General features: G+C 44.2%; 1 protein-coding gene across 3 annotated transcripts; it reads left to right on the forward strand.

Moving 5' to 3' along the window:
• ADPGK (ADP dependent glucokinase) lies at positions 1 to 27,546 on the forward strand. Of its 3 annotated transcripts, none has more exons than XM_061180098.1 (7): positions 1 to 291; positions 7,113 to 7,338; positions 11,222 to 11,284; positions 17,850 to 17,970; positions 22,385 to 22,581; positions 23,200 to 23,298; positions 25,946 to 27,546. In XM_061180098.1, exons 1-7 carry the CDS (start codon positions 53 to 55, stop codon positions 26,495 to 26,497), a joined length of 1,497 nt encoding a protein of 498 aa, XP_061036081.1. In that variant the 5' UTR covers positions 1 to 52; the 3' UTR covers positions 26,498 to 27,546. The 3 variants fall into 3 exon arrangements, with proteins under 3 accessions (XP_061036081.1, XP_061036082.1, XP_061036083.1); XM_061180099.1 differs by having other exon boundaries at positions 25,949 to 27,546; XM_061180100.1 differs by lacking the exon at positions 1 to 291 and adding an exon at positions 406 to 567.

The following is a 27,546-nucleotide window of genomic DNA, read 5'->3' on the forward strand; positions in this document are numbered from 1 at the left end:
GAGGCGCGGTCCGGGAAAGGAGTTGTGCTCAGCAGCTCGCACATCTCTGTGTATGGCGCTGTGGCGCGGCTCCGCGTACGCTGGCTTCCTGGCGCTAGCGGTGGGCTGCGTCTTCCTGCTGGAGCCGCAGCTGCCGGGGTCGGCGCTGCGCTCGCTGTGGAGCTCGCTGCAGCTGGGGCCTGCGCCCGCGCCCGCACCCCCAGGACCCGGCTCCCCTGAAGGCCGGTTGTCTGCTGCCTGGGACGCGCTCATCGTGCGGCCGGCCCGGCGTTGGCGCCGCGTGGCTGTGGGGTGAGTGCCTGCGGAGCCTGCCTCTCCAGGAGGTGCGGGCGCTCCGGGCCTCCGAGGGCCGCCTTGGCGGAGGTCAGCCGGCTTGGGAGCTGGGAGGTAGAGCCGGCGCGGAAACGGGTTCCCAGAGGTCCCCGGGAGGCCCTTCGGCACTGGTGTCCACGCTGCCTCCTTGGCGAGAAGCGTCGGACGTCTGGGACGAGCCCCGTTCGTCACTGCTGCAGGGACTCACCAGACTGCTTTTTCCTGTCGGCTGGCCCCTGCGCCCTTCTCGTCTCGGTAGGACCAACCCCCTTCTCTCATCTCCATAGAACCAGCCTAATAGCCTCTTGCAAATCCCGCTCAGCCTGACTCCTTATAATTCGAGCCTCCTTCATTCCAAGCCCTCCTTCTCTGGCAGCTGCTCTTTGGTAGTTAGCAATGGTTGGTCTTAGCACTTTGGCGGCACCCTCTTGCTTCTGAACTACTTGAAGGTGTGGTCGCTGCCATTAGCTACCGAGTTTATTTCTTTACGCCTTGTTTCTGCTTCCTTAAATGCTGTAGTCTGGAGACCACCATTCTACTGAAACTTCTCTCTCAAAGCTCACCGGAACCGTGTTGATTTTCACATTCAACTGCTTCTTTTAGCCTTCTCTGTCAACTGTTTGCAGCCTTCCACGCGTTAAGCACACCCTTCTTCTTGAAACTCTTTTCTTCCCCTGATTTCAGTGACACTGCATATTTAGGGTTCTCGCAAATCACAGTGCCTCCTTTCTTTGTATTCCCCTCCCGCGTGTAAGTAATTATTCCCTTTACACGAATTTTAGTTCTTGTCTCAGTTCGACTTTAGTATCTTGCCCTCACCACAAAAACAGGCCTTCTAGTGCTCTACTAGTTCCTGTGAGTATTGGGACCAGAAAGGTTAAGGTAAAGCAGAGTTAACCTGAAGATTCAATTAAATAATCCATGTTATTTAGCATAGTGTCTGCTTTAACGAGCAGACACCTAACGTTAGCTACTATTTTTTTTTTTTGCTACTATTTTTTTATATCAGCATATTTATCGTTTCTTCAGATGTTTCCTCTTTTACCTCTTCTTTCAAGTTCAGGCCCTTTCACCTGCATCCTTTTCAGCTTCTTAATTGTCCTCCCTGGTTTTGTGAGCATTCATTCAACAAATATTTGTCAACTGCATGGTATATGTCAGGTCTGTGCTAGGTTCTGAGGATACAGGGATGAATGAGGCAAGGTCCCAGCCTCGTTTGTTGGAAACAAATATATTCGTTATTGTGTTAGTCTGCTCGGGCTACCATAACAGGATACCACAGACTGGGTAGCTTAAACAACAGACATTTATTTTCTCACAGTGCTAGAGGCTGATAGCCCAAGAGCGAGTCCTCTCTTAAGGACTTGCAGATGGCTGCCTTCTCACTGTGTACTCATTAGACCTTTGCTCCATTCATGAGCACTTCTGGTGTCTCTTCCTCTTTTTCAACAGACACTAGTTCTATTGGATAATGGCCTCATTTAACCTCAGTTACCTCCTTAAATAGTTCCTGCCTCCAAATACAGTCCGATCTGTGGTTAGGGCTTCAATATGAATGGGGGGCGGGGGGCGGTGAGGTGACACAATGCTGTTTGTAATGATTACGAAAAGTGCTTTGTTGAACTAGTGGTGGAAACAAGGTAGTCTTGTGTCCCAAAGAAGAATTACTGATTCTTCCCAGGATGAGGTTTCAGGAAAAGCTCCATCTGAGAAGGTGACAATCCATTTACTATTGCTACATCACAAATCACCCCAAAACTTAGTAGCTTAAAACAGTGGTCATTTTATTCTCATGATTCTGAGGTTTGATTGGGTTCGGCTAGGCAATTCTCATTTGGGGTTTTGTGTAGTTTCAGGCAGATGATGGCTGGGACTGGGATCATCTCAAGGGTTGATTGTTGTTGTCGGCTACAACCTCAGCTGTGGTTTCACCTGAACACCTACAGGTGGTTTCTCTATTTAGCTGTTTAGCTTTTTTACAGCAGGGTGACTGGGTTAGGGGAGGGAATTCCCCAAGAGGACCAGGCAGAAGCATTAATGCCTTTTGTGACCTAATCTTAGAAGCACATAGTGTTGCTTCTATCATAGTCTCAGGTCCAAATGGTTTTAAGGGGAGGGGACATAGAACACACCTGGATGGGGGGAATGTGAGCGTCACATTGTAAAAAGAACATGTGGGATGGGACATCTTGTGGCCATCTTGGAAAATATATTCTGCTACAGTGACTTGCAAGGGCCAGGCCCCGGAGAAGAAATGGAATTTCTCCACAAAAAGATGGAATAAGCCCACCTAGGCAGAGAGGACCAAATGTGAAAAGGTATTTGGCTTGTTTGTGAACAGCAAGTTGGCCCTGTATTTAGGGCAAGGACCTTATGGTAGAGGGATGTCAAGTGATGATGCTGAAAGGAGCCTTTTGTATCAGGGTAGGTGATGGGAAAGCCATAAAGGTTTATAAGCAGGTAAATGATGCTAAGTTCTTTGCAGAGACTAACCAGTGGAATGTGAAATTTGAGCTGTGGTTGTAACCTATCTGACTGCTTCACGTTATTTTTGTGGGTAACAGGCATCCATTGTTACCAACATTTCTCATTACCCAGATTTTCAGCCTAAAGATGAGAATGTACAAGGAGTAGGTGGGTGCAGTACTGGTACCAGAATCTCATTTGGCAGGTGTGTGTGTGTTGTAGTTTGATCTTTCAGGAGAATACACACACACACACACACACACACACACACACACACACACATTCACTCTCTTTCACATACTCAGTCAAAACACACAATTTGATATGATTCATAAAAAGGAAAGTCTTGAGACTCTGACGCTAGTTAAGAGTCCATAGAGCTTTTTCTTGTTTGGCAATGGTTTTCAACAGGTGAGATTTGAGAAGAGGTTGGGAGTTGTACAGTAAATAGAGGCATCAAAAATGACAGGATCTTAATACTGGGGATCTTAAAACAACCTTATGCAGGCAGATACAGAGACTGTCATCCAGCTTTCACAGGGAGTAAACTGGGGCTTGGAAATACTGATTTGCCCAGGATCACACAACTGTCGAATGCCCGAGGTGCAGCCTAAACCCATTCCTGGCTCCACATTCGTGCCACGTTGTTGCCATGAAGAGATTAAGAAAAAGGAACAAGTTTGTGGTGGAAGGTAACCATTTTGATTTCAGAGGAGGGGAAATGTACATTCCTGTGGAATTTTAGAGGAAGCTGGGCCCTCAGCTGCTGACAGCCAGAGGCTGTAGTTGAGGAGCAGGGTTGCAGACCTTGGAGACTCCAGCATTTAGGCTGAGGCCAGAGACTGGACAACATCACCCAGGAAGAGAAAGAAGGGAAGGTAAATGGCAAGGGTGGGATTCGGGGAGGCACTGCCATCCATGTAAGGGGCAGGTGGGAAGGGACCAGGGAAATAAAGGATAGGAGAGGTTTCAAGAAGATGGCCAATGGCGAGCCCACTGCCACATCTTTCTAAAGCATGTGCTCCCTCCCCTGCTTCAGAATCGGGCCCTGGTCCTAAGGTTCATTGGGTGAATGATGAACCCCTCATCCTAGCATACATTCTCCCTTACCTGGCTTCACCCTGACCTTTGAAACCTGTCTAGCTCTTCTCCCCTGTTGAAACTCTCCTAACTGGATCAGCATTCCTATTGTGTCCAGACACAAGGTTAATCCCTTTGTCTACATCTTTGCTTGTGTGTGCTCCCTGTGGGTTTCAGTATCAGATAAGTCTGGGTTTGAAATTAGGCTTCTCCAGTCATGGCCTTTGGAATGTTAGTTGACCCCCAGCCTCGCTTTTCTCAGCTGCAAGCAGTGATGACTACTTCCCTATCTTAGAACGTTTTGCGGATTGGTGTGGTCTGTCTGAAAATGCCTGCCTTCTTTCTCTGTCCAGAGCACCATCTAGGGTGTGGCCCAAGGACCACTGTTCCTGCCTCTTGAATTTCTCTTCTCTACGGTTCTGTATCTTACAGCGATTATGATTAGCTCTCATAATATCTCAGGTAGAGTGTGAAAGCTAGAAAGAACCTAAGGAAACGATTTACAGACAGTAAAACAGAAGAGAGGTGATAAGGACCACCATCCTCGTCTTTAAGGAATTTATGATCCAGAAGAAACTGTCCCTCATTCCCACCCGACCGCCAAGTCTCTGATACTATGCCTGGCAGCCCTGGCTCCCAGCATCCTCTCTGCTAGCACAGCCACTTGTTCAGGCATTCAGCATCTGTTGCCTCACTTTATCTTCCAGTTGTTTCATCTGTGTCTGTGTTTTCTCAAAACTCACATTGTAATCTTTTATACATTTCTTATTGAGCTGTGAAATTCTGCCTAAGTGTCAAATGAGCATAATTTTGTCTTCTGGTTTTTTTTACCTCCCCCCCCCACCCCCCCGCCCTTTAATTTTCCCTGATAAGAAAGCACCTTAGGTAATGTGCTTGTTTACGTTTTAGTATGCTGTTGAAGTGCAGAGAAAGATTCTTGTTCTGGTTGAAGTATTATAAACTATAACTAGAAAGCACACCTAAAAGTACTTTGTTTACTATCTGGCACATAGTAGTGTTCAGTGATTTTTTTATTTTAAAAAGCTACCAAGTAAATTTTTTCCTCTCTAAGATTCTTTCGTTTAGTATTCATGACATGATTAGGTGGGGGATAGAAAATGTTCCTATGATAGTTACATTGTTTTAACTCAAAATTTGTTCAGTTGGGTTTTGTCTTGTGCTGTAAAATGTGCTGAACATTGTTACTTTCAGTTTTGTTTTTCTGTAAGTGCAGCTTCCTCCATTCTCATCTTTAAAGAATCAAACTCTAAAGTCTCAGCACAACTAGATATGGAGGTGATGTGTTTATTGAAGTCGATTTTGAAGTCGTTATTTCCAAATATGGGTATATCCCTCAGTATCTGAACTTTTGCTGTCCAGACTCAGGACCCAAATCCATTTGGATACATTTTCTAGGTAGGGCTGCTTGGTGGGAATGGGTGTCTCACGCTATCCAAACTCTCACTGTCTGAACGTTGGGAGCCTATTGGAGTCTGAGAGCCAGGGATGCCTGTATTCCTGTTAAGATTCTACCCTTCAGACATCTAACGTTGCATCCAGTAGAAATAAAGGACACTTCGTGTGAGGTGGGGTTGAGACCAGTTTACAAGGTGTGTTGGTTCATTATTATGTAAGGCTGTGAAAGGATTATGTTTTAAATGTATCATTAAGAACCTGCCACATGCATGTCAATGTGTTTTATGTGCTGAAAAGTATACTCACTTTTAGATTATGCTTTTCCAGTTGAACAGAGTAATTATATGTGTGTTTGACTTTAAAGGAATAAAAACATTTGAGTATTTAAATGCTGTGCGGTAGGCAAAAACCTTTTCAAAAACATGGGATTCATAGGGGAAGAATTAATAAAAGAATCTTTATGATGAGTATGCAATCAGTTTTGCGTCGTGAGGACGGATGTGTTTCTTCCTTGCCCTTGTAAACCTTCCTTGAGTGATGTAAATAATATCTAGCCCACATGAGAACCTTTTAAAAATTGTTATTAGGTTCTAAAAGTAATGTATGCTTGTAAAAATTAGAAATATATCTGATGAAAAAGAAAATTCCTCTCCCTTACCACCATCTCGTTCCTCATCTTAGAGTTGGCCACCATTAATGATTTGATCAACAGATTTTTAAAGGAGACTGGAAGGGAAACACTGTAGTTATATATTATACACTAAAATCCAATCCATCGGGCCTTCTTTAGTGATGAGTTTACCTTCTGGTTTCAAAGCTACTCGGAATTAACCTGGAAGCACAGCCTTGTCACCAGAAGCTGTTTCAGTTGGTCATCCAGCCCCACTGGCAGGGATGGCAGAGGCAGGAATAAAGGTGCCTGTGGTGGGGCAGGAAGACCTCATTTAGCTACCCAAAGTGTTTGGAACTTCTCTTTTAAGGGATGACTTTTAGCAAAGAAACACTGAAAATGTAAGCCAGAACTTTTCCATGCACACATAGGAGGGACCATGCCAGACAGCCTTATATGTACTTTATAATTTCTGTAGCACCAATCAAGTGATGTCGCACTGGCTTCTTATCAGCCTTTAAAGTTCATGGATGGGTCCAGTGAACACCTGCCAAGTGATGATTTGTTACAGGCTGCAGGTGCACTTCAGTCTTTAAGGCACCACTCAGCTCTAAGAATTTCAACTGGGAGTATTTAGACATTTAGATATTTAGTGTATTTTACCACCATCCTAATATATCTTTCGGGGGAAGGTGGATTTTGACCAAAACTTTTATTTTGCTTACTCTGCAGCAAGCAGTGTTCCTAAGCATTTATTAACTTAATCTTCACAACAGCTCTATGAGTTAAATACTCATATTACACCATTTTATAAATGAGGAAACTGAGACAAAGAGAAATTAAAAGTGACTTGCCCATATCACACAGCCAAGGTGAATCCAGACAGTTTGGTTCTGCCACCATTTTCTCAAAAATGCTAAATTGGTGTTATCATGATACTTTGTTCTGAAATGCTGAGCACCTGTCTTCTCTCTTTGTAACTAGTGTAAAAGTTTGCCAAACTGTTGGCAAGAGTCCTGTGTTCTGATCCTAAGACATACATCCAGATAAAGTAATCCTCCTTCTGCCATATGCTATTTACTTTCCAATTCAGGTTTCAAATCCACTTCATCTGTTTTTTTGTTTGAATACAGGCCTCTGAAACATTTCCCTGTTGTTAAATGCAAAGTAGTTGCCCCAGTGCTTCTGTTTCTTTCACACTGTCTCTTGCTTCCTTCCTTCCTTCCAGAGTCAATGCATGTGTGGATGTAGTGCTGTCAGGGGTGAAGCTCTTGCAGGCACTTGGCCTGAATCCTGGGAATGGGAAAGATCACACTGAGCTGCGTTCGAGGAATGATCTAGAAGAAGCCTTCGTTCACTTCATGGGGAAGGGAGCAGCTGCTGAACGCTTCTTCAGTGATAAGGAAACTTTCCATAACATCGCCCAGGTTGCATCAGAGTTCCCAGGAGCCCAGGTCTGTTTGCCAGTGGTAAATTAAGATAGGGTGGGGAAAGACACCTTGTTTGTATGGTTTCTAAAAGCAACCAAGCAACTTTTTTCTCCAGTTTGCCCTGAGAGGGTAATTGTTAGGAATCCAGTTGTACAATGTTTTTCTCTTTTTTGAAAACTGTATCTGACCTTCCTTTAACTCTGCTGTTTCTAGTCAGTTCAATTCAGCCAGCGTTTATGAAGCATATTTACTAAAATTTTGGTTCTGGGTTATCCATTAAATTGCTCTTTTTTCGTGTTATTCAGGTTTAAGGTAGGAAAGATATCTACTCCAAACTTGTTTGGGTATCGCTTGGCTGATAACTTGCAGTAATCTTAATATGGCTGAGTCCTTCCTAAGCAAAACAAGGCCAAACCCACAGAGAAAGAGTTCTAGCCTTTGCCTGGGAACGAGGGAGCTGGGTCCTTACCTCTGCTCTGCTGGTCCAGAGCAAGTTTTCTCATCCTCAGCACTGTTGACGTTTAGGGCTAGAGAATTCTCCCTTGTGGGGTTTGTCCTGCACATTGTAAGGTGTTTAACAGCATCTCTGGCCTCCACCCAGTAGATGACAGTCTCACTCCTCCTCTTCCCCAGTTGTGACAGTTAAAAATGTCTCCTGACATGGTCAAATGTTTCCAGGGCCAGGGAGAGGAGGGATGCAAAATCACCCTGTTTGATAAACCACTGGCCTAGTTCGGTGGCTCTCCAACCTGAGTGTGCATCAGAATCACTTGGAGGGATATTGAAACACAGATTCCTGGGCCGCACTTCCAGAGTTCTGATTCAGTGTCTGTGGGGTGGACCCAAGAATTTACCCTTCCAGCTAGTTTCCTAGTTATGTTGATGCTGTGGTTCTGAACACCTTGTTCTGAGAACCATTGTTCTACAGGGTAGAGCCTCTCAGAGATAGAACTTAGAGCTCCCCAAGCCCACCTGGTGATCATAAACAAAGCCCTGGGGCCTGCATGGTCCAGACACTTCCTCAAGGCTCGCACACCTGCCGCTACACCTGCCCTCACACCTCTTACTGGCAAGTTTTGGTTGGTTGGTTGTTTGTTTAAGCATCTCTCCACCCCACCGTGTCTCACGCCCAAATTTTCTTACCTAGAATCTTCCTTTGGCCCATCACCCCAGTCTGGGTGTACTTCTCACAGGGGGAGCTCTTAATGCCATTTTTGATTGGTACCTTTCATAGACCATTCTTTATGACCACTTATTTTGATAACTATTAAGATTTTAAAGTTTTTTTTCCCTTTGAAGCCACCCATTTGAACATTAGAAATGGGCATGGGCATTACCCAGCTGAGTTTCTAAAGAAAACAGCAAGCTATTAAAACTTCAGTTACAATCATTTTGACAGCTGAGTTTGGTAGTGAGAGTCTGATCTTTTTTTTTTTTTTTCCTTTCTGTCTGCGCAGCGCAGCTTGGGGGATCTCAGTATTCCCCAACCGAATCCTAACCACTAGACCACCAGGGAACTCCCGAGATTCTTATCTTTTATGAAAGAATATTGATAGTTCTAAAAAGATGGCAAGTCTACTGCTTAAAAGTCTTTGAGATTGTAGTATTTAAACCACCGATTTGCTTTCTATTCTAGTTTCTTCTGCCTTTTGTTTCATAATGCAAACATTTTTTTCTACAGAAATTTTATCTAGCTTTTACATCATCTAAATTATTTCTTAACATTGTAAAACCTAAAATGTGTTATTTATCTTCCACTAGTGTGACACTTCATTTGGTGCCTTGTCAAACTCCCTTAAACTGTAAGGCAGATTGACTGATAAACAGCAGTTAATAATAACTATTATATGAAAACTCTAAAATCCACTTCATGGAATCTTAATGTTTCACCCAAGATTTTTAGTAAATTCTTCTAGCCACCATAGTAAATAAAAAATTAAGGTTAACATGTTAAAAGGCCAAATTTCAGCCTGTATATCACAGAAAGTTTTAAATTTATAGTAAGCCATTACTGTCCCACCTGAATCCAGTGATCGGTCAACACAAACCTTGGTTGGGCTGAAAGTGATGTCTGGCATCCAGAGTTGAGTTACTTATTCTGTGCCTCTGCATGGGACTGGGGACTAGGAAGGTGAGGTGGTAGCATTCCTCCCAGGCAAGGCTGTTGATGAGGTTTCTCAACTTTCATAATAGAGCATCCGCCATATCTCCTACTTGTCAGGTTTCCAAAACACGTGAATCCGTCCTCAGCACAATGGAATACTAGCCTTGAATTATCTGCTCTCCTGCTCTAGGTCCTCAGCTGAGAGATGTGGTGTTTAGGAGAAAACATTGTCCTCTATTAGAGTCTGTTACCTTTAGAATTTACTCCCAGGAAAGCTCTTATGTTTCCTGATGCATCAGTGTGCTTCTTCTTTTCTCAAAATCTAGCAACAGACATTTACTGAGCACTTATCATAAGAAGACAGTCCGTGCCCTGAAAGAGCTAGACATGTCCCCAGATGACATTAGCCCAAGCAGACAAGGGCTGTAATGGAGGTTTGTTCTGAGTATAGGGGTGGCGAGTAGCAAGGGATCTGTAATCCTGTCTGGAAGGGGGGTTGTGGAGGTGGAGGTGGCCATGGGAAAAGGGAGACAGAAGGCATTGCAGAAGAGGTGATGCTGCAGCTGATACTTGAAAAGTGATCAGGGACTTACCAATGAATGAGTATGGGGAGGCATCCTAGTCAAAGAAAGCAGCATGTGCCAAAGGCACAGAGACAGGGAGGAAGGCAGACTTGGAGAGCTGCAGGCATGGTACGGAAGGGAGGGCGGGAGATGCAAGTAGAAAGGAAAGCAGGGGACAGATAAAGAAAGGCCTGTGTGCCTCACTTAAGAGTTGGATTTTAAAACTGATTCGGAAAGATACATGCACCCCAGTGTTCATAGCAGCATTATTTACAATGGCGAAGATAAGGAAGCAACCTTAGTGTCCATCAGTAGATGAACAGATGAAGATATAGTGTGTGTGTGAGTGTGAGAGAGAGAGATGGAATATTACTCAGCCATAAAAAAGAATGCAGTTTTGCCATTTGCAGAAACATGAATGGACTTGGAGGGTATTATGCTAAATGAAATAAAGTCAGGCAGAGAAAGACAAATACTGTATGATATCACTTATATGTGGAATCAAAAAATACACCAAACTAGTGAATATAACAAAAAAAAACAGGCTCACAGATAAAGACAACAAACTAGTGGTTACCAGTGGGGAGAGGGAAATGGGGAAGGGGCAATAAAGGGGTAAGGGATTAATAGGTACAAACTATTAAGTATAAAATAGGCTGCAAGGATACATTGTACAACATGGGGAATATAGAAAATATTTTATAATAACTATAAATGGGGTATAACGTCCAAAAATTGTGAACCACTATATTGTACACTTGTAATTTAAATAATATTATATATCAACTATGCTTTTATAAAAAAAATTGAGTTGGATTTTAGTTCACTGTAGTATTTATTGATTGATTTTCAGGAGGAGACTGTCATAGTCATATACTCATTTTAGAAGGGTTACAGTGCTGAAGATAAGCTCTATCCATGCTTGTCATATTTCCTTTTGTTTCCTTATCTGTTCCGGTTGCCTGGAAGCTCAAGGCCAAATTTGATCTACAGTTAAGGCAATTATACTAATTTCTAAGGGTAGCAATTTGTTTTTTCCACCTTTCCTTATAACTCATTGTCTATTAACCTATGGGGTTAATGTTTTTATTAACCTCATCTGTGTGTACTTATAAAGTCACCACGAATTTTTTTTGGAAAAAAATGGACTGTAAATTAATTCAATAAATCAAAACATTATTAAGCTTGGGTAACATAGTTATGCTAAAATACTGTCTAATAACCTTGAACTGTCTTATAGCACTATGTAGGAGGAAATGCAGCTTTAATTGGACAGAAATTTGCAGCCAACGCAGATTTAAAGGTAAGTCAAATTCCCAGATTAAAACCTGTGTCCTTCACTAGTGTTTAAGTAATTTTAGGAGTAAGAATGAGTCTCTCTGTTCCTTGATTCAACTTGTGCCAGACCCTGGGGCTCTTGTTAGGAATATAGTAGTGGAAGGAGAGGAGTGGTAGCTAATGCTTTCTGAGTGCTTACTGTGTGCCTGACGTTGTTTCTAGTGTTTGATGTGGATTACCTCATTTAATCCCTGCAACAACCTGTAAGGCTAGTTGGTACTCGTGCTGGTACTGCTATTGTCTTGCTCTCCACATGAAGCTTGAGGCATAGGGAGGTTCATAGCTAATAAGAAATAGAACAGGGACTTCCCTGGTGGCGCAGTGGTTAAGAATCCGCCTGCCAATGCAGGGGACATGGGTTCAATCCCTGGTTTGGGAAGATCCCACGTGCCGCGGAGCAACTGGGCCCGTGAACCACAATTACTGAGCCCGCACGCCACAACTAGTGAAGCCCATACGCCTAGAGCCTGTGCTCCGCAACAACAGAAGCCACCGCGATGAGAAGCCCGCACACCGCAACGAAGAGTAGCCCCCGCTTGCCACAACTAGAGAGAGCCTGCGCACAGCAACAAAGACCCAGTGCAGCCAAAAATAAATTAATTAATTAATATTTAAAAAAAGAAAGAAAGAAAAAAAATAGAACAGTTCTAACCTAGGACCCCAGAGTCCATGTTCTTGAGTACCTTATCATGTGGGCTCTGGAGTCAGTTCCTGAGGCTGGGAATTGTACAGTGATGAGAGAAGACTTAATTGGCTGTTCTGTGAGCCTGGATCCAGAGTGTTGAAAAATGAAGGCCACTAGATGGGGGTCAGTAGGGACATGTCTTAAAGTCTTAAGCCATTTGGTTTAAGTAGAATTAAAAATTACTGCTATGTTCAAAATAACATCTGAGTAAGAAGTTCTTTTGCTACAAGTGGAATAGGTCTGAGGGGGAAAGACAGCAAGGAGGTTATTGCTGCTGTCTTGCTGTAAAATGATTGAGGTTTGGATAGGGTAGCCAGAAGAGGAGAAGCCTATCTAAAGCCTACTAAAGGGCTTCCCTGGTGGCGCAGTGGTTGAGAATCTGCCTGCCAATGCAGGGGACATGGGTTCGATCCCTGGTCTGGGAAGATCCCACATGCCGCGGAGCAACTGGGCCCGTGAACCACAATTACTGAGCCTGCGCGTCTGGAGCCTGTGCTCCGCAACAAGAGAGGCCGCGATAGTGAGAGGCCCGCGCACTGCGATGAAGAGTGGCCCCCACTTGCCACAACTAGAGAGAAAGCCCTCGCAAAGAAACGAAGACCCAACACAGCCATAAATAAATTAATTAATTAATTAAATTAAAAAAATAAATAAAGCCTACTAAAATGGAATCACTTGGTGCTAGATCATATATGGGGACAAAGAAGATAGGTTTAACAAAGATGATTCTAGAGTAAGTGAACTTGAGAAGTCCAGAATAGACGTGGCTACTGACGACAGAGAAAGGAAACCATAAACAGTTCTCAGGGGCACAGAATCAGAAGCCCAGAGATGGACCCAAAAATTCAGATAAATGTTCAACAGTTTGAGGGGGAAAAATTCATATGGAGCCACACTGTACACCAAGGGATGGATGTCCTTAGATGTGGAGAGCATATTAAAGTGTGAACATTCACATTTTAGTAAGAATTAAAGTTTTCATAAAATATTAGGGTGTGGGAAATTTTTTTTAAATAGTCATTATCTTTATAGATAGTAATTAACTCCCAAACAGAGAAAATTAGAAATTACAGGGCTGACCTTCAGAAGTATTACCAGCTAATGGATGGAAGAGAAGAAAAGATCAGTCATAAACTAATTAGAACCCAGGCCCTTCCCATCAGAATCCTGGGCATTTGTGTGGGTCCATAAAAGGCCACTCTCTTGACCCTGAGAAGTAATTCTGGCCCTGGAAGTCCTGGGTTAGATTGACCTTTCAATATTGCCCTCGTCTGGGACCAGTATTTGCTGTTGGTCTCTGGAGAAGCTGGGCCTGAGACCAGCCCGACTGGAAAGCATTCTGATTTTTAAAAAAAGAAAAAAAAAAAAAAAAAAGTCTGGCCTTGGTAAAAGATTGAGGAAAGAAAAGGGATATCTGTTACCCAGTCCTCACAACAATCTGATGAAGTTAAGGTATTATCACCGTTTTAAAGATAGGAGATCCAGAGAGGTTAAGTAATGTAAGAGATTAAGTAATGTGCATAGGGTCACCTAGCTAGTAAATGATGGAGCCAAGATTCAAACACTAGGCTCTGCCATGACCTCACCACCCTATACTGCTCTCTCAGAGAGATTCAATTTAACTTGCTGAAATGCTTCTCAACATGGACCAAGTGATCATCTGAGAACGACCGCAGATTAAGGATTAGGTATTTTCCAAAGGCAAAAATAATCATTAACACTTTCATAGTTCTTACTGTATGCCAGGCACTGTCTTAAGTGCTTTACATTAAATTAACTCATTTGATCCTCACAGTGCCCCATAAGGGAAGTCTATTATTATCCCCATTTTGTGGATAGAAAAACTGAGGCATGGAGAAGTTAAAACTGTTCAAGGTCACATACCTAGTAAGAAGTAGAGCTGGGATTTGAACCCAAGTAGTCTAGCTCCAGCGTCCATGCTCTTTACAACCAAGCTATGTTGTCTCAGAAATAGACCCTGGTGAATATAGTAAAGGTAAATTCAGTGAAATGGTGAAATAGAAGCCAGATTGCAGAAGAGAGCAGTGTCTTTACGGAATATATTTTGGAATTTAGCCAAGAATTAGAAGTAGATGTTGGATTTTGTCAAATGCTGCTTCTCCATCTATTGAGACGATTGTGTGGTTTTTTTTTTTACTTTGGTATGTGGTTATTACATTGATTTTCAAATGTTAAACCAACCATGTATCCCCAGAATAAACCTCACTTGCTTCTGATATATTACCCTTTTTATATATCATTGGATTCAATTTACTAAAATTTTGTTTAAAATTTTTATATCAATTTCCCTGAGGGATATTGGTCTGTATTTTTCTTTTCTTGTATATCTGTCTGGTTTTAGTATCAGAGTAATACTGACCTTATAGAATGAATCGGGAAGTATTTCAATTTTTTTAAAAAAGAGTTTGTGTAGAATTGGTATCACATCCTCCTTACATGTTTGTACAGTTCACCAGTGAAGCCCTCTAGGCCTGAAGTTTTTGATACGGGAAGGTTTTTAACAATTTCGATTTAATAGATAAAGAGAAATTCTGATTTTTTACTTCATGAGTGAGCTTTGGTAGTTTTACCTTTCAAGAAATTTGTCCATTTCATCTAAGTTATTGAATTTATTGGCATAAAGGTAGTCATAATGTTCCCTTATTCCTTTAAGGTCTGTAGAATCTGTAGTGATGTTCTCTCTCTCTTTCCTGATACTGGTAATTTATGTCTTTTTCTTTTTTTCTTTTCCTTGATAAGTTTGGCTATAGGTTTATCAATTTTATTGATCTTTTCAATAAACAATGAGCTTTCAGTTCTACTGATTTTTTCTTTTTCTGTATTTTTCTCTTTTCTATTTCATTGGTTTCTGTTTGCTTTGAATTTAACTTTCTTTTTCTGGTTTATTAAGGTAGTAGCTGAGGTCACGGATTTGAGACCTTTGTTTTCTGGTACAGGGTGTTTAGTGCTATAAACTTCCCCTTAAGTACTATTTTAGCTGTATCCCACAGATTTTGATACTTTTTGTTTTTATTTTCATTCAGTTCAAATGCTTTCTGATTTCCCTTTGATTTCTTGAGATGAGGTATTTAATGGCCCATCTATGGACTACTTAGAAGTGTGTTATTTAGTTTCTAAATATTGGGAGGGTTTCCAGATATCTTTCTGTTATTGATTTCTATTTTAATTCCATTGTGATCAGAGAATGTGCTTCTCTGATTCCTATTAAATTTATTGAGACTTTTTTATGACCTAGAATATAGTCTATCTTGGTGAAGTTCAATGTACACTTGAAAAGTACATATTTTTCTGTTTTGGAGTGGAGTGTTCTATATATAAATGTCAGTTAGGCCAAGTTGGTTGATAATGTTGTTCAAGTCTTCTATATTCTTAATGATTTTCAGTCCACTTGATTTATCTAATACCTATTGAGAGAGGGGTATTGACATCTTCAGCTATACTTATGGACTTGTCTATTTCCCTTGCAGTTCTATAACTTTTTGCTTCATGTATTTTTAAGCTGTTATTAGATGCATAACTCTTTAGAATTGTTACATCCCGCCACGAATTGACCCTTTTATCATTACCAGGGACAAAGAAAATAATTTCATAGTATTCTTTGCTGTGTAATTTATTTTGATTAAAATAGCCATTCCAGCTTTGAATCGTGTTATGATATATCTTTTTCCATCCTTCTGCTTTTTACCTATTTGCGTCTTTATATTTAAAATGTGTTTCTTGTAGGCAGCATATAGTTGGGGCTTGCTTTTTAATACACTTTGACATTCTCTGTCTTTTATTTGGGGTGTTTAGACCATTTACATTTAATATGATTGTTGCTATATCAGATAGGTTTAAATCTGACACCTTGCTCCTTGTTTTCTTTAGTGGTTGCTTTAGGGTTTATAATGTACATTTTTAGCTTATCACAGTCTGTTTTCAAGTGATATTATTAAACCACCAGATAGAATGTAAGAACTTTAAAATAGTGTACTTCCATTTCTCCCCTCCAGTCTTTATACTATTACTGCCATATACTTTATTTCTAGATAGGCTATAAATCTCATTCTATGCTGTTAATATTTTTCTTCAAACAGTTAATTATCTTTTAAAGACATTTAAATAATAAGAAAAAGATCTTATATACTTATCCAGAGTTACCATTCCTGGCGTTCTTCATTCCTTTGTTTAGATCAGTATTTCCATCTGGTATCATTTTCCTTCTGCCTAAAGGATTTCCTATTTCCTGTAGTGCAGATCTGCTGGTGATTAATTCTTTCAGATTTTGTATATCTGGAAACTCTTTCAGGCTAAATTGCAGCAGGATCTGTAGGGCTTACTCAGTTTTTTTCTGTTTCTTAGGGATCACTGTCCTTTGTTGCCCAGTGCCCAAATGTTTTGAAAACCATTATTTCATAAATTTTATCTGTTTTGTTGTTGTTTCAGGCAGGAGGGTAAATCTGGCCCTTGTTATCTCATCTTGGAAGCTGAAGTTCTAGCCAAGAATTAGAGAAAAGAAATAAAATTATAGGGGCAAGACTTTTCAGAATTGGCAAATAGCGAGCATGTGTCGAGAGGGAAGTGTATTTTCACCCAGAAGCTGGGATTTCTTAGATGCATGAAAATGCCGCTGTACAAACAAGCAGCTAATTAGCAAATAAAAATGCCTTTGGAAGCTTCTGGATGGGGCATATCAAATCTGAAATGGTGACAATCATCTTCGAGGACTTTCCTTCGAATCCTGGTCCAGGCCCTCATGGTTTAGGGGCTTTGAGTCTGTTAACCTGGTCATGAGTGGGGCCAGAGCCGGCATGGCAGAAACAGCAGCAGGTGTGAAGTGGCTTCTAGAAGGAAAAGCCAGGAAGAGGCCCAGGTTGGAGTTGAAGAAAAGGTTTTTAAAAAGTTGCAGCGCACCTCCCCGCATACTTTCTGAGTCGAGGTGCTCTTTAATTCTTCTATTTGGAAGGCTATCTTGTTCACAAAGCAGCTAAGTATAGTAGGGAGCCTGATCCCACAAATTAGGTCACCTGATTGATTATTGTGGTTCTTTTCTATACTGTGTAAATTCAAACAGTTGTTTTCATCTGGCAGTTTTGAGCAGACAACATCCTGTATCTGTTTGCCTACACAAGATGTGAGTCAGTTAAGAAAAGAGAGAAAGTGAGGTACAGTGTGTCTGAGTCTGCTCAGGCTGCCCTGATGACAAAATGCCATAGACTGGGTTGCTTAAACAACAGAAATTTATTTTCTCACAGTTCTGGAGGCTGGAAAACCCAAGATCACAGTTGCAGCAGGGTTTGGTTTCTGATGAGAGCTCTCTTTCTGGCTTGCAGACAGCCACCTACTTGTGTGTCCTCACATGGCCTTTCTTTAACAGGTGTGGTGGAGAGAGATCTCTCTCTCTCTTCCTTTTCCTATAAGGCCACCAATCCTATTGAATTAGGAACCCACCCATATGACCTCATTTACCTCCTGAAAACCCTATCCAGATATCATCACATTGGCAATTAGACTTCGACATGGGAACTTGGGGTGGGGGTGGGGAGGCCACAAACATTCAGTCCCTAACAGGGTGCATGGGATTCAGCAGCAGCCTAGGTACCTGTGTAACATGTGTGACGTGGGTCTTTTGTCAGCCTCTCATTTCTGGGTACGTTGTGTCTATAGCCCCCAGGCCCTGGTAGTAGCCCCTCTAGTCCGTACCTCCAAACCAAAAGCTTTCAAAATTGGATTTGGAATCCAGTGTTTTGTTGAAATGCATTGAAGTGCTGGATGTACCTTACTGAACAGATTCCATGGGACAAGGGACAGATCTCCTGATAGACTTCGTATTGCTTGTCTCCAGGTTCTTCTTTGTGGTCCGGTTGGTCCAAAGCTGCATGAACTTCTTGATGACAATGTATTTGTTCCACCAGAGTCACTGCAGGAAGTGGATGAGTTCCACCTCATTTTAGAGTATCAGGCAGGTAAGAAGAAATGAGTAAGTAATGGTGTAAACCTGGTCAGAGGGCTGTGTGTTGTCAGATGGGGGTATCACTGTGCTAGACATTTATCTTTGTAAATTGGCAGGATCCTGTTCTTGCCTTACCAAAAGCTTCCTGGCCCCTGGTTCTACTGAGTTGGTACTGACCATTGTCTCAAGGGAGAGTGATATAGAGTATTACAGCACTGAAGAAAATTCCCAGGTCTGCAAATGTAATTGATCTGAACCCAAGAGATATCAGGCTGTAGGAAAGCAAGCATCTTGAATAAAAATGAAAATGTGTTAAACACATATATATAAAGTTTTTTTTTAATTACTAAGAAGAGAGAAGGGCAGGTAACATCTGCTGAGCTCTGTGCTGGGTTCTGCCCTAGGCCTTTCTGGCCAGCTGTTCCAAGCTGCTTAGGGTTAATACCAGGCCTCTGGCAAACTTCCTTTGAAGCATTTTATTTTCCCTTGGGTGCGTAAGTGGAAGTGTTTTGTATATAACAACACATATTATTTCCCATTACATAATGTTCCAATGTTTATAACTCCAAATCCACCCCATCCCACCCTACCCCCCCCCCAGTAGATTTTGTGTGTTATACAGACTACAGATCTGATTTCTGAGAGAATCCTAAATACCTGAACGTATTCTAATTTTGTTTATTTGATTCTGTGTATTTTCCCTGCTCAGAACTCAGACTCTTGAATTTGATTCAACACATTATTAATTCACGTTAAAGATTCAAGCATCTAAACAGACTAATTGGTACCTTAAAGCAGTACTTGCTTAATATGCATCAGTGAACTGCTTCCAAGTCAGACGATTAAGAGAACCTCACCTACTAGAGTAATTGACTTTAATATAAGACACAAAATATAGTGTATCTTAAAAATTATGCCTTCCGCCAAGTACAAAAAAAAAAAGAATTGTTTCTGGTTCTCTTTTGGGTGCTTACTAGAATGAGGGAGTTAGGAAGGGCAGGGTCAGAAAATTAGAGACAAGATGTTGGAGTGGGCAGTTCCCATTTGCACAGTTTTTGAGTTTCTCTCAGTGGGAAATCAGAATGATGGCTCTTACTGCCTGAAGGTAGTGGTATGGAGCGAGCTGCTCAAATGAAAGGTGTGAGCAAGTCTGTTGACTGGAAGGATCTAGAAGAGCTGAAGGTATGCCTTTGAGGCGCCGCTGCCGCTGCCAGTTCCAGATTCATCTCACATCCGCTCTGCTGGCGCTCACATCATGAACTTGGGACCTTTCTGGTCCCTGTGCCTGTCATTTTCCCTGGTGACTACAGAGTAGAGAGACTAGTTTCTTCACCAAGACTTTGCTGTTGTATTTGACAGCTGTGCCTTGTGTGTGGTTCAGAAGACAGCACAGCTTATCTTGAAAGGAGATTGTCTCCATCCTTGGGTTTACAAGCTTCCCATTTCAGTTTTTCTTTTCAATGCCTTATTTCTTAGTACAAAGCAGTGGCCTTCCACTCAACTTTAGGTAAAGTTACATTTTCATCGGCCCCTGGAGGAAACCTAGTCTAGCAGCCCTCAGGTCAACTCTCTTAACAGAAATCCATCCCCTGCTTCTCTCTAACCTAAATGAATAAATTCCCAGAGGGGATTTGTCAACTTTTTTTTCCTTCTCTCCTACCAGACCTTTCCAGAGAAGCTTATTTTCAGGCTTTGGGCTGGGGATCCAGTGAGTCACTGCATAGGTTTTGCTGACTTACTGACTGAAGGGCAAGATCATAAATTGAGAGAAGGGATCACTTAATGGAATAAATTCAAAGCTTAGTGAGAAAAGAGGGGCGTTGAATATTATTACGGGCTCACCCTGTCTACGTTTCAGTCATTTTGCTTTTCGGGCCACTCCGTCAGTCAGTCCTGTGTCCTGTGGAAGCTGCCAGCGAACAGCTCTCACATCCCTCCTTGTCTTTGCCTTGTGGAAGCCTGTTTATTTTTGCCTCTCTCACTTTTTCCCTGAGGAAATTAATTTGTTTTGAATGCCATGTGGCTCTTCTCTCCTAGGTTGAGTTAGATAGTGCTTCTTCGCAGTTTCACTCTGAGTGGCAGTTCCAGGTCTCTCCTCGTGGAGAACACTCATGTTGTGTGTTTTTCCCATTGTACAGCGTCTTGTTAGTTGGGGAAGTGTTCGTTTAGAATTCATACCCGCATCTTTTGTGTCATGGACATTGGAGTCATCGTTCTGTTCTCTTCCTCGTGTGTTCTTTTGCTGATTCGGTCCCGTGGCTATATGCTGCGTGCAGTGTGAAGCAGTAGAAATATGATGATAGAAGAAGACACAGGCCCTACCCTCAGTCCACATTTCCCTACAGGAGGTGGACTCTTGAATAAATGGTTGCACAGTTACGTGCCAAGTCCTATAATAAGGCCCAGTGGTGGCCCAGGGAAGGAGGTACTGTAATCGAGTCTGCTTGGAGGTGGCAGAGTTCGGAAAGGCTTCCTAGGGGAGGCCATCCCTGCGTTGGGTCTTCAGAGATGAAGCAGAGTTGGAATGCTGCTGTCAGCTGTGTGGATCACCATTGGGTATTTTCTTTGGACAAATAATAAGGCATGGGCCAGGAGTTAAGAAAGGAACATGGTGTTTTAACAAGTATAACCATTGCATCACGTTTTAGGAAATAGGTGTTTTCTCTCCTGTTACACAAATGACCCATGTATGAAACGTTTTCCAGAGGAATGGGTTCGGTAAAGGTGAACTAACTCAGAGCAAAGGAAGGATGGGTTTTCCCCGCCTTGACACCTGCTCTAGAGTCAGCCCCACCCCTCCCCCCACGCACACTCTGCAGGGAGGTGGGGCTGCTGTTGGCAGAGGCCCAGCGGAGGAAGCAGGAAGCAGGGCGCTGACCCGGGTGCACATCAGCCGGCAGCGTGAGGAGACCCTCTGCTGGGGTGGCTGCCGTGGGGAAAAACTTTCTGAAGGAATAGCCAGTAAATGATAAAACCAATGAAAGACTAGGTTTCAGCATATGGACTTTGATTTTGTAAATGGGACTGGTCCTTTGCGTGGAGGGAGAGCTGTGTAACCTTAGGTCACAAATCCTTGCCCCCCAGTCTCGGGCAGCGCGCCAGGCTGGGGGTGACTGCTCCTCCTGGTGCTTGGGGGACATGGCCTCTAAGGCACTGCCTCAGGCTGAGTTTTGAGATTTTTAAGACTTTAAGGAGAGGAATGTGGGATGCGCATGGGATGGCACTGAGTGAGCTTGGGGAGGCCTCTCCGCTCCCCACTGCCCCCCTCCCCTAGGACTCGGGCACGAGCGCACTCCCCTCAAGTGCTTGGCAGCTGGGGGCTCTCAGTTGGTAGTTCCCCACCTGACTGCACAGCCGGGTCTCCAGGGGTGGGGCGCTGCCACCTGCACATTAAAAACTAGGTTCCACCGGAGATGCGGCCTCCTGGCCGGTGCTGAGGGGCACTCCTGTAGCTGTACACAGACTCCCAGCTCCTCCCCCCGCCCAAGACCCCAGCGGGGAGGGTCTGGCCTCCCCCTGCTTGAATCAGATTAGTGAACGCTGAGTGGGCACTCTGTGCAGGGGACTGTGTCCGGGCTGTGGGAATCAGGGACGTACGGCGTTGGGGGGGATGGGGCACAAACCTGCGAAAAGTGAAGTAATGACACAGGTTTGAGTACTAGTTAACATAGTAGAAGAGAGGACTCAAAGCAAAGTGATGAATCACCAAACCATGTGAAGGAAAATCTCTGTGGATCCTCAAAGCAGTGAGAGCGCACCTCAGGCTGGAGCAGTTGGCAACCCTTTCGGGAGGTAGTAACACTTGAACTTAGTCTTTTATTCATTATTCATTATTCCAAAGCAGCTCGCTCACGGGAGGCTAGAGCAGCCAGATACTCTTAGCTTCCGGATCAAGTGCCCAGGAACCACCAGTGGGCGGCAGGGAGGAGGAGGTACAGTCATTCCAGCCTCCTTAGGTCCCAGCTAAATGACAGGTGCTGGGGCGTTATTGTGAGGTGGAAGGTGCTTTGGGAAAGGCAGCATGTCCTACGTTCGGGGACCCGCATGGTGCCCACTGTGCACCGGTGTTTGGAAGTTGTGCTCTGCGACTGGGAGGGACACGGGCACCCTGTGTTTGGACAGGAGAGCTTCCCTGGGACTCGAGGGGAGCTACTTGCCAGCTCCTTGACAAAGGCACACAGCACCCGTGCTGTGTTTCTGTGTTTTTGTGGGGCTGGGGTTGGGGTTTTGGGTTTGTTTCTTTCTGACCACCATCCTCCTGGCTGCGGCACCGTGCTTCCCTTAGGCCATGGCAGCCGGGGTCCCCTCAGACAGAGGCCAGCCTGCCCAGAGCCAAGGCTCCAGTGAGGCCCCTGCCAGCCCCCACACAGCTAGGAGACTTAAAGCCTCTTCCTTTTCTTCCCATTGTGTTGACTGGGCTTTTCTAGGGGAGGAGTGGGGCCAGTTAAAAGCTCCCCATGCCAACCGATTCATCTTCTCCCACGACCTCTCCAACGGGGCCATGAATATGCTGGAGGTGTTTGTGTCTAGCCTGGAGGAGTTTCAGCCAGACCTGGTGGTCCTCTCTGGATTGCACATGATGGAGGGACAAAGCAAGGAGTTCCAGAGGAAGAGACTCTTGGAGGTAATAGCACTGTTACGGAATTTCACAGATCGCAGCTAGTGTTTTCCTTCAGATCCCTGCCTCCCTCGGCCTCTGCAGCTTGCGCTGCCTTGCCCTGGGTCCTGGCCTCCCGGGACGTGTCGTGGCAGCCGAGAAGCCTGCCTCCCGCTCCAGCGAGGCTCCTCATGGGGTTCTCTCAGGCACGAGCAGCATCTTGCGTAGGACAGATCAGAACATCGTCTTGCCTGAGCCTCTGCTTCCCGTGCTAAACTGAACGTGGCTGCAAACTGCAGTGTTTGTAGTTTGTGTCCTTTGTGTTTTCTGTATCATCTCATTCACATCAGCTGTGCTGCAGATTCACACAGCAGTTGAAGCTGACTGCTCGGTTTAGGTCCCCAGGAAGAGGCTGGCTGTGTGAACAGGGGCGGTTCCTTGTGCGCTCTGAGTCCTTAACCCCAGTGCCTCTCTGCAGAGCCTGGTTTTCCCTGTTGGGAAAAGCCTCCCTTGTCCACAGTGTCTGTGGCCGCCCACGTGGCCGGGAGCTTTCTTGAGGATGCACTGCCTCTTGGGACCTGTTCCTTCCCTCTTGCCTGACTTCCTTCTGTTTCTGATGGCAGTGCTCTCCTCTTGTCTCTGCAGGTCATGACCTCCATTTCTGACATCCCCACGGGTATTCCAGTTCACCTGGAGCTGGCCAGCATGACCAACAGGGAGCTCATGAGCAGCATCGTGCATCAGGTAACCCACGGGCAGCACGCGGGGGTCACTGAGGTGTGGGTGTTGTCTCACTCAGACCTGGGTCCATGAGATCCAAGTCCAGGAGCCAGGACTGTGCTGGAACAGGATCTCCTACTAGATTAGGAATATGGCGGTGTTACTGATGGGTTCTTGGGGTGTGTTTCTCCTTCTGGAATGGGGAAGTTGGAAGTTGGAAGTGAATGCCTTTTGCAGCAGAACTCAAAGGAGAAAACTGAAAGCCCAACTTGGGTGCTTTCAGTTGAACTTCAAGAAGTTCAGAGAAAGGAAGTTTGGGGGGACGCTTCACTCCCTCACCATCAGGCCCTGAGGTGTTCAGCCTTTGGACAGTAGCAATGATCAGATAAATCCAAGAGTGTGACGCTTAAGAGCACGGACTTTGGAAACCAGGGTTGGAATGCCAGCTTTGCCGCTCGCTAGCTTTGTGAACTTAGGCAGGTTAGTTAACCTTTCATTTTATTGTTATTTAACCTCTTTAATGGGTAATACATTCATGTGGTTCAAAACTCAAAGAATATTAAAAGATATACAGTGAAGTCTTGCTTCCTCCTGCCCCCTGTATCCACTGTTAGTAACCTCTTTACTAGTTTCACCTGATCCCTCCAGAGTTACTGTGTACGTATATAAGCAAATATGGGAATATAGCCTTATTTTTTCATCCCTTTTTACCCCCAAAGATAGCATAGCATACTGCATACACTGTTGTACACTTTGCTTTTTTTCACTGGATGCGTTTTGGAGATCTCCTCTTTGTCATCACGTGGTTAGAAGAAGCGTGTGGTGCATCCAGTGTCTTTAACTCCAACCAAAGCTGGGCATTTGGCTCTCTGCCCTTTGCTGTCCCTTACAGCGCTGCAGCAAGTAACTTTGTACATGAGTTCATTTTGCCCACGAGCAGGTACATGTGTATGATAAGTTCTCAGAAGTAGAATTGCTAGATTGGGGCACAAAAAGCATTTGTAAGTTTGATATTGCAGAATTCTCGTCCATGAGCACTGTACCGGTTTACTTCCACTAGAATTCTCTACAGGTGCTTGTTTCCTCATATCCTTGCCACTGGAATGTGATTAAAAACATGCTTTCTTGCCAATCTGACAGGTAAAAAGTGGTATTTCAGAATACTTTTTTTTAATAGACTACTTTTTAGGGCAGTTTTAGGCTCACAGCACAGGTGAGCAGAATGTAGAGCCCCATGTAGCCCCTGCCCTCCACACCCAGAGCCTCCCCCATCAACATCCCCTGCCCCAGAGTGGGGCGTTTGCAACAGTCAGTGAGCCTACATTCACATGTCATCATCACGCAGAGTCCATCGTTTACATTAGGGTTCACTCCTGGTGTTTTTCAGTATCTTTTTTTTTTTTACTTTTTGGCCGCAACTTGCGGCATGCGGGGTTTTAGTTCCCTGACCAGGGATCGAACCCGCACCCCCTGCAGTGGAAACGCGGAGTCTTAACTCCTGGACTGCCAGGGAAGTCCCATTCGGTATAATTTTTATTCTCGTATTTCTCTTTTTGAGGTTATTTTTTCACTTCTTTAAAAAGCCATTTTTATTTCATTTTCTGTGTAACTGTCTACTTAACCTTTCTAAGCCTTGGTACCCTTATCTGTAAGATGGAGGCAATACCTCCTTCCCTCAGAGCGTTACAGTAAGAAGTGAATGAAATAGAGCCAGTAGCTTAATGTCTAACACAGAACATGCAGTAAACGGAAGTGGTGTTACATTAGCAAAGGGACAGGCCCTTGTTTTTTGTTTTTTGTTTTTTTTTTGCCACACCGTGCAGCTTGCCGGATCTTGGTTCCCCGACCAGGGATTGAACCCACGCCCTCAGCAGTGAAAGTGTGGGGTCCTAAACACTGGACCGCCAGGGAATTCCCAGGCCCTTGATTTTTTAAAAAATATATGCACGTGCACACACACCCTTACATACCCACAGGGCTCATCTCTCTTGCACAAACATTCACCATATGCAGGTCCCTGGCTCTAAGGAAGGAAGTGCTAAGTAAGAAAGATAGTAAGGTGGACATAGTAGTACCCCTCAAGATAGAAAACCATGGCTCTTGTTTGGTGCCCTTTTACACACAGTGTTATTACTAAATTCAGTCTTCCTAACCCACACCTGCCTAGAAAGCTTAGATCAGATGTGAAGCCACTCTCCTTGCTTCTTGGTGTTGTGTGCGAGGAACCCTTACAACCCTGCCTGTGGGCTTCTCCACTGTACTGGTGTGACACCTGCTGACATTCAGGAACCGAGAGTCAGGCTCCATCAGTGGTGAGAGCCTCTGCTCTGTGTGCAGAGGCAAAAACTGGGCACCATGGAAAGCAATACAGAGCGTACACCTCTGCCTTTGTCTCCCAGCATATAAAGAGAAGACTGGCTCTAATACAGAGTTACTGCAACTTTCCAGTTTACCGCAAGTGATGATGAGCGTGGAGATAGAGGTGTAATAGCCAAAACAGGGACCTTGATCTGTCACTTCCCCCCGCAGACTTCAGGGGCAGGGAGTCTTGTGGTAAAGAAGAAAGATGCCGGCCCTACCTGCCTTCCCTGACATTAGTCGTTGGCTGTGTCCTAGGATACTTCGGAGCTAGATGTCCATCAGAAAAAGACCCGCATTTTGTTTTTGTTAGCAGGTCTTTTCTGCCGTGACTTCCCTTGGGCTGAATGAACAGGAGCTGTTATTTCTCAGCCAGTCGGCATCTGGACCTCACTCTTCCCTCTCTTCCTGGACCGGTGTTCCTGATGTGGGCGTGGTCAGCGACATCCTCTTTTGGATCTTGAAGGAACATGGGAAGAGTGAAAGCAGAGCCTCAGACCTCACCAGGATCCACTTCCACACGCTGGCCTACCACATCCTGGCAACTGTGGATGGACACTGGGCCAACCAGCTGGCGGCTGTGGCTGCAGGAGCTCGCGTGGCCGGGACGCAGGCCTGCGCGACAGAAACCATAGACACCCGCCGAGTGTCTCTGAAGGCACCCCGCGAGTTCATGACCTCCCGTTCGGAGGCCGGCTCCAGGGTCATGTTAAACCCAAACGAGCCAGTGGTCAAATGGCACAGGGAGGGAGTGTCCTTCCACTTCACACCAGTGTTGGTGTGTAAAGATCCTGTTCGAACTGTGGGCCTCGGAGATGCCATTTCAGCCGAAGGACTCTTTTATTCAGAAGTACACCCTCACTAGTAGGAAGATTGTTGTGGGTCATTTTTCTGAAGGAGGAAAACTAGCCAACCTAAGAATGACAGGAATTAAGTGGTTTGGGAAACAGGATTGAGAGTGTCAAAACCGTTTCTAGATCTAATTGAAAGACAGCCAAAGAAACAACAGCAGATTAAACTGTACCAGATACATTCCAGCCAGTTGACGATTACACAGAAACATTTCAGGTTTTAATCAAAATTCAGCTATTTACTAACAAGACTGGATTTTTCTTCTTGTTTTTTGTTTGTTTTTTTTTTTATGTTGTGTGTTACAGGGGTAAAAACTTGATTCCCAGATCCCCTCTTCAAGTATTTTAGGCCTGACCTCTTTACCCTCGAGAGCATGTCGGTTTGGAGAAAGCACTCCTCCTTGCCCACCTCGGAAGCGCATGCTCACTCACCCGCTCCCCTGTGTCTGGTAAAGTGCAGTGTGAGTTCTCGCATTCTCTCAGCTCAGCGCCCATGGCAGGATCATGATTTCCATTCAGTGTTCTAATGGAAAAATTTAATGAGCACACCTTCTCAGTCTTCTGCCATCAAACTTAGGGCAGAGCCACAAGTAAGGACAAAACAGGCCCTCCTGTGCTTCAGAGACACAGCAGAGGCTGGGAGCCTTGTGGTTCCCTTGAGGGAGCCAGTCACTCTGCAGTTCAGGAGCCTGGCTGGCTTGCAGGGTGGCGCTCTGAGCTGAAGGGCTGCGCCTTCCTGCCCTGGCTCCTTAACTGTAGGCTGGCTGGTCAGAGGCTCCTGTGCCTGGGCCCAACCTCATTGCCCAGCTCTGGACGTGCTTTCTGCAGTAGAAGACTGATCTATGTTCTTTCTGATCCTTGAAGGCATTTTACAACTGGAATATGCTTCTGGGTGTATAACAGATCATGTGTGTTTTACATTGACACATCACATCCATTAAAGAGTTTGACCTCATAAGAGTCCCAGGATCATGAATAAATGTCATGTTATGTATTTATTTTTTATAAAGCAAGGAGACTTCAGTGTGCTTTTAAATATTAAAAACAATTTACATTTCAGGAA

The sequence above is a fragment of the Eubalaena glacialis genome, chromosome 2 (assembly GCF_028564815.1).
Source record: "Eubalaena glacialis isolate mEubGla1 chromosome 2, mEubGla1.1.hap2.+ XY, whole genome shotgun sequence".
Classification (NCBI taxonomy): Eukaryota; Metazoa; Chordata; class Mammalia; order Artiodactyla; family Balaenidae; genus Eubalaena; species Eubalaena glacialis.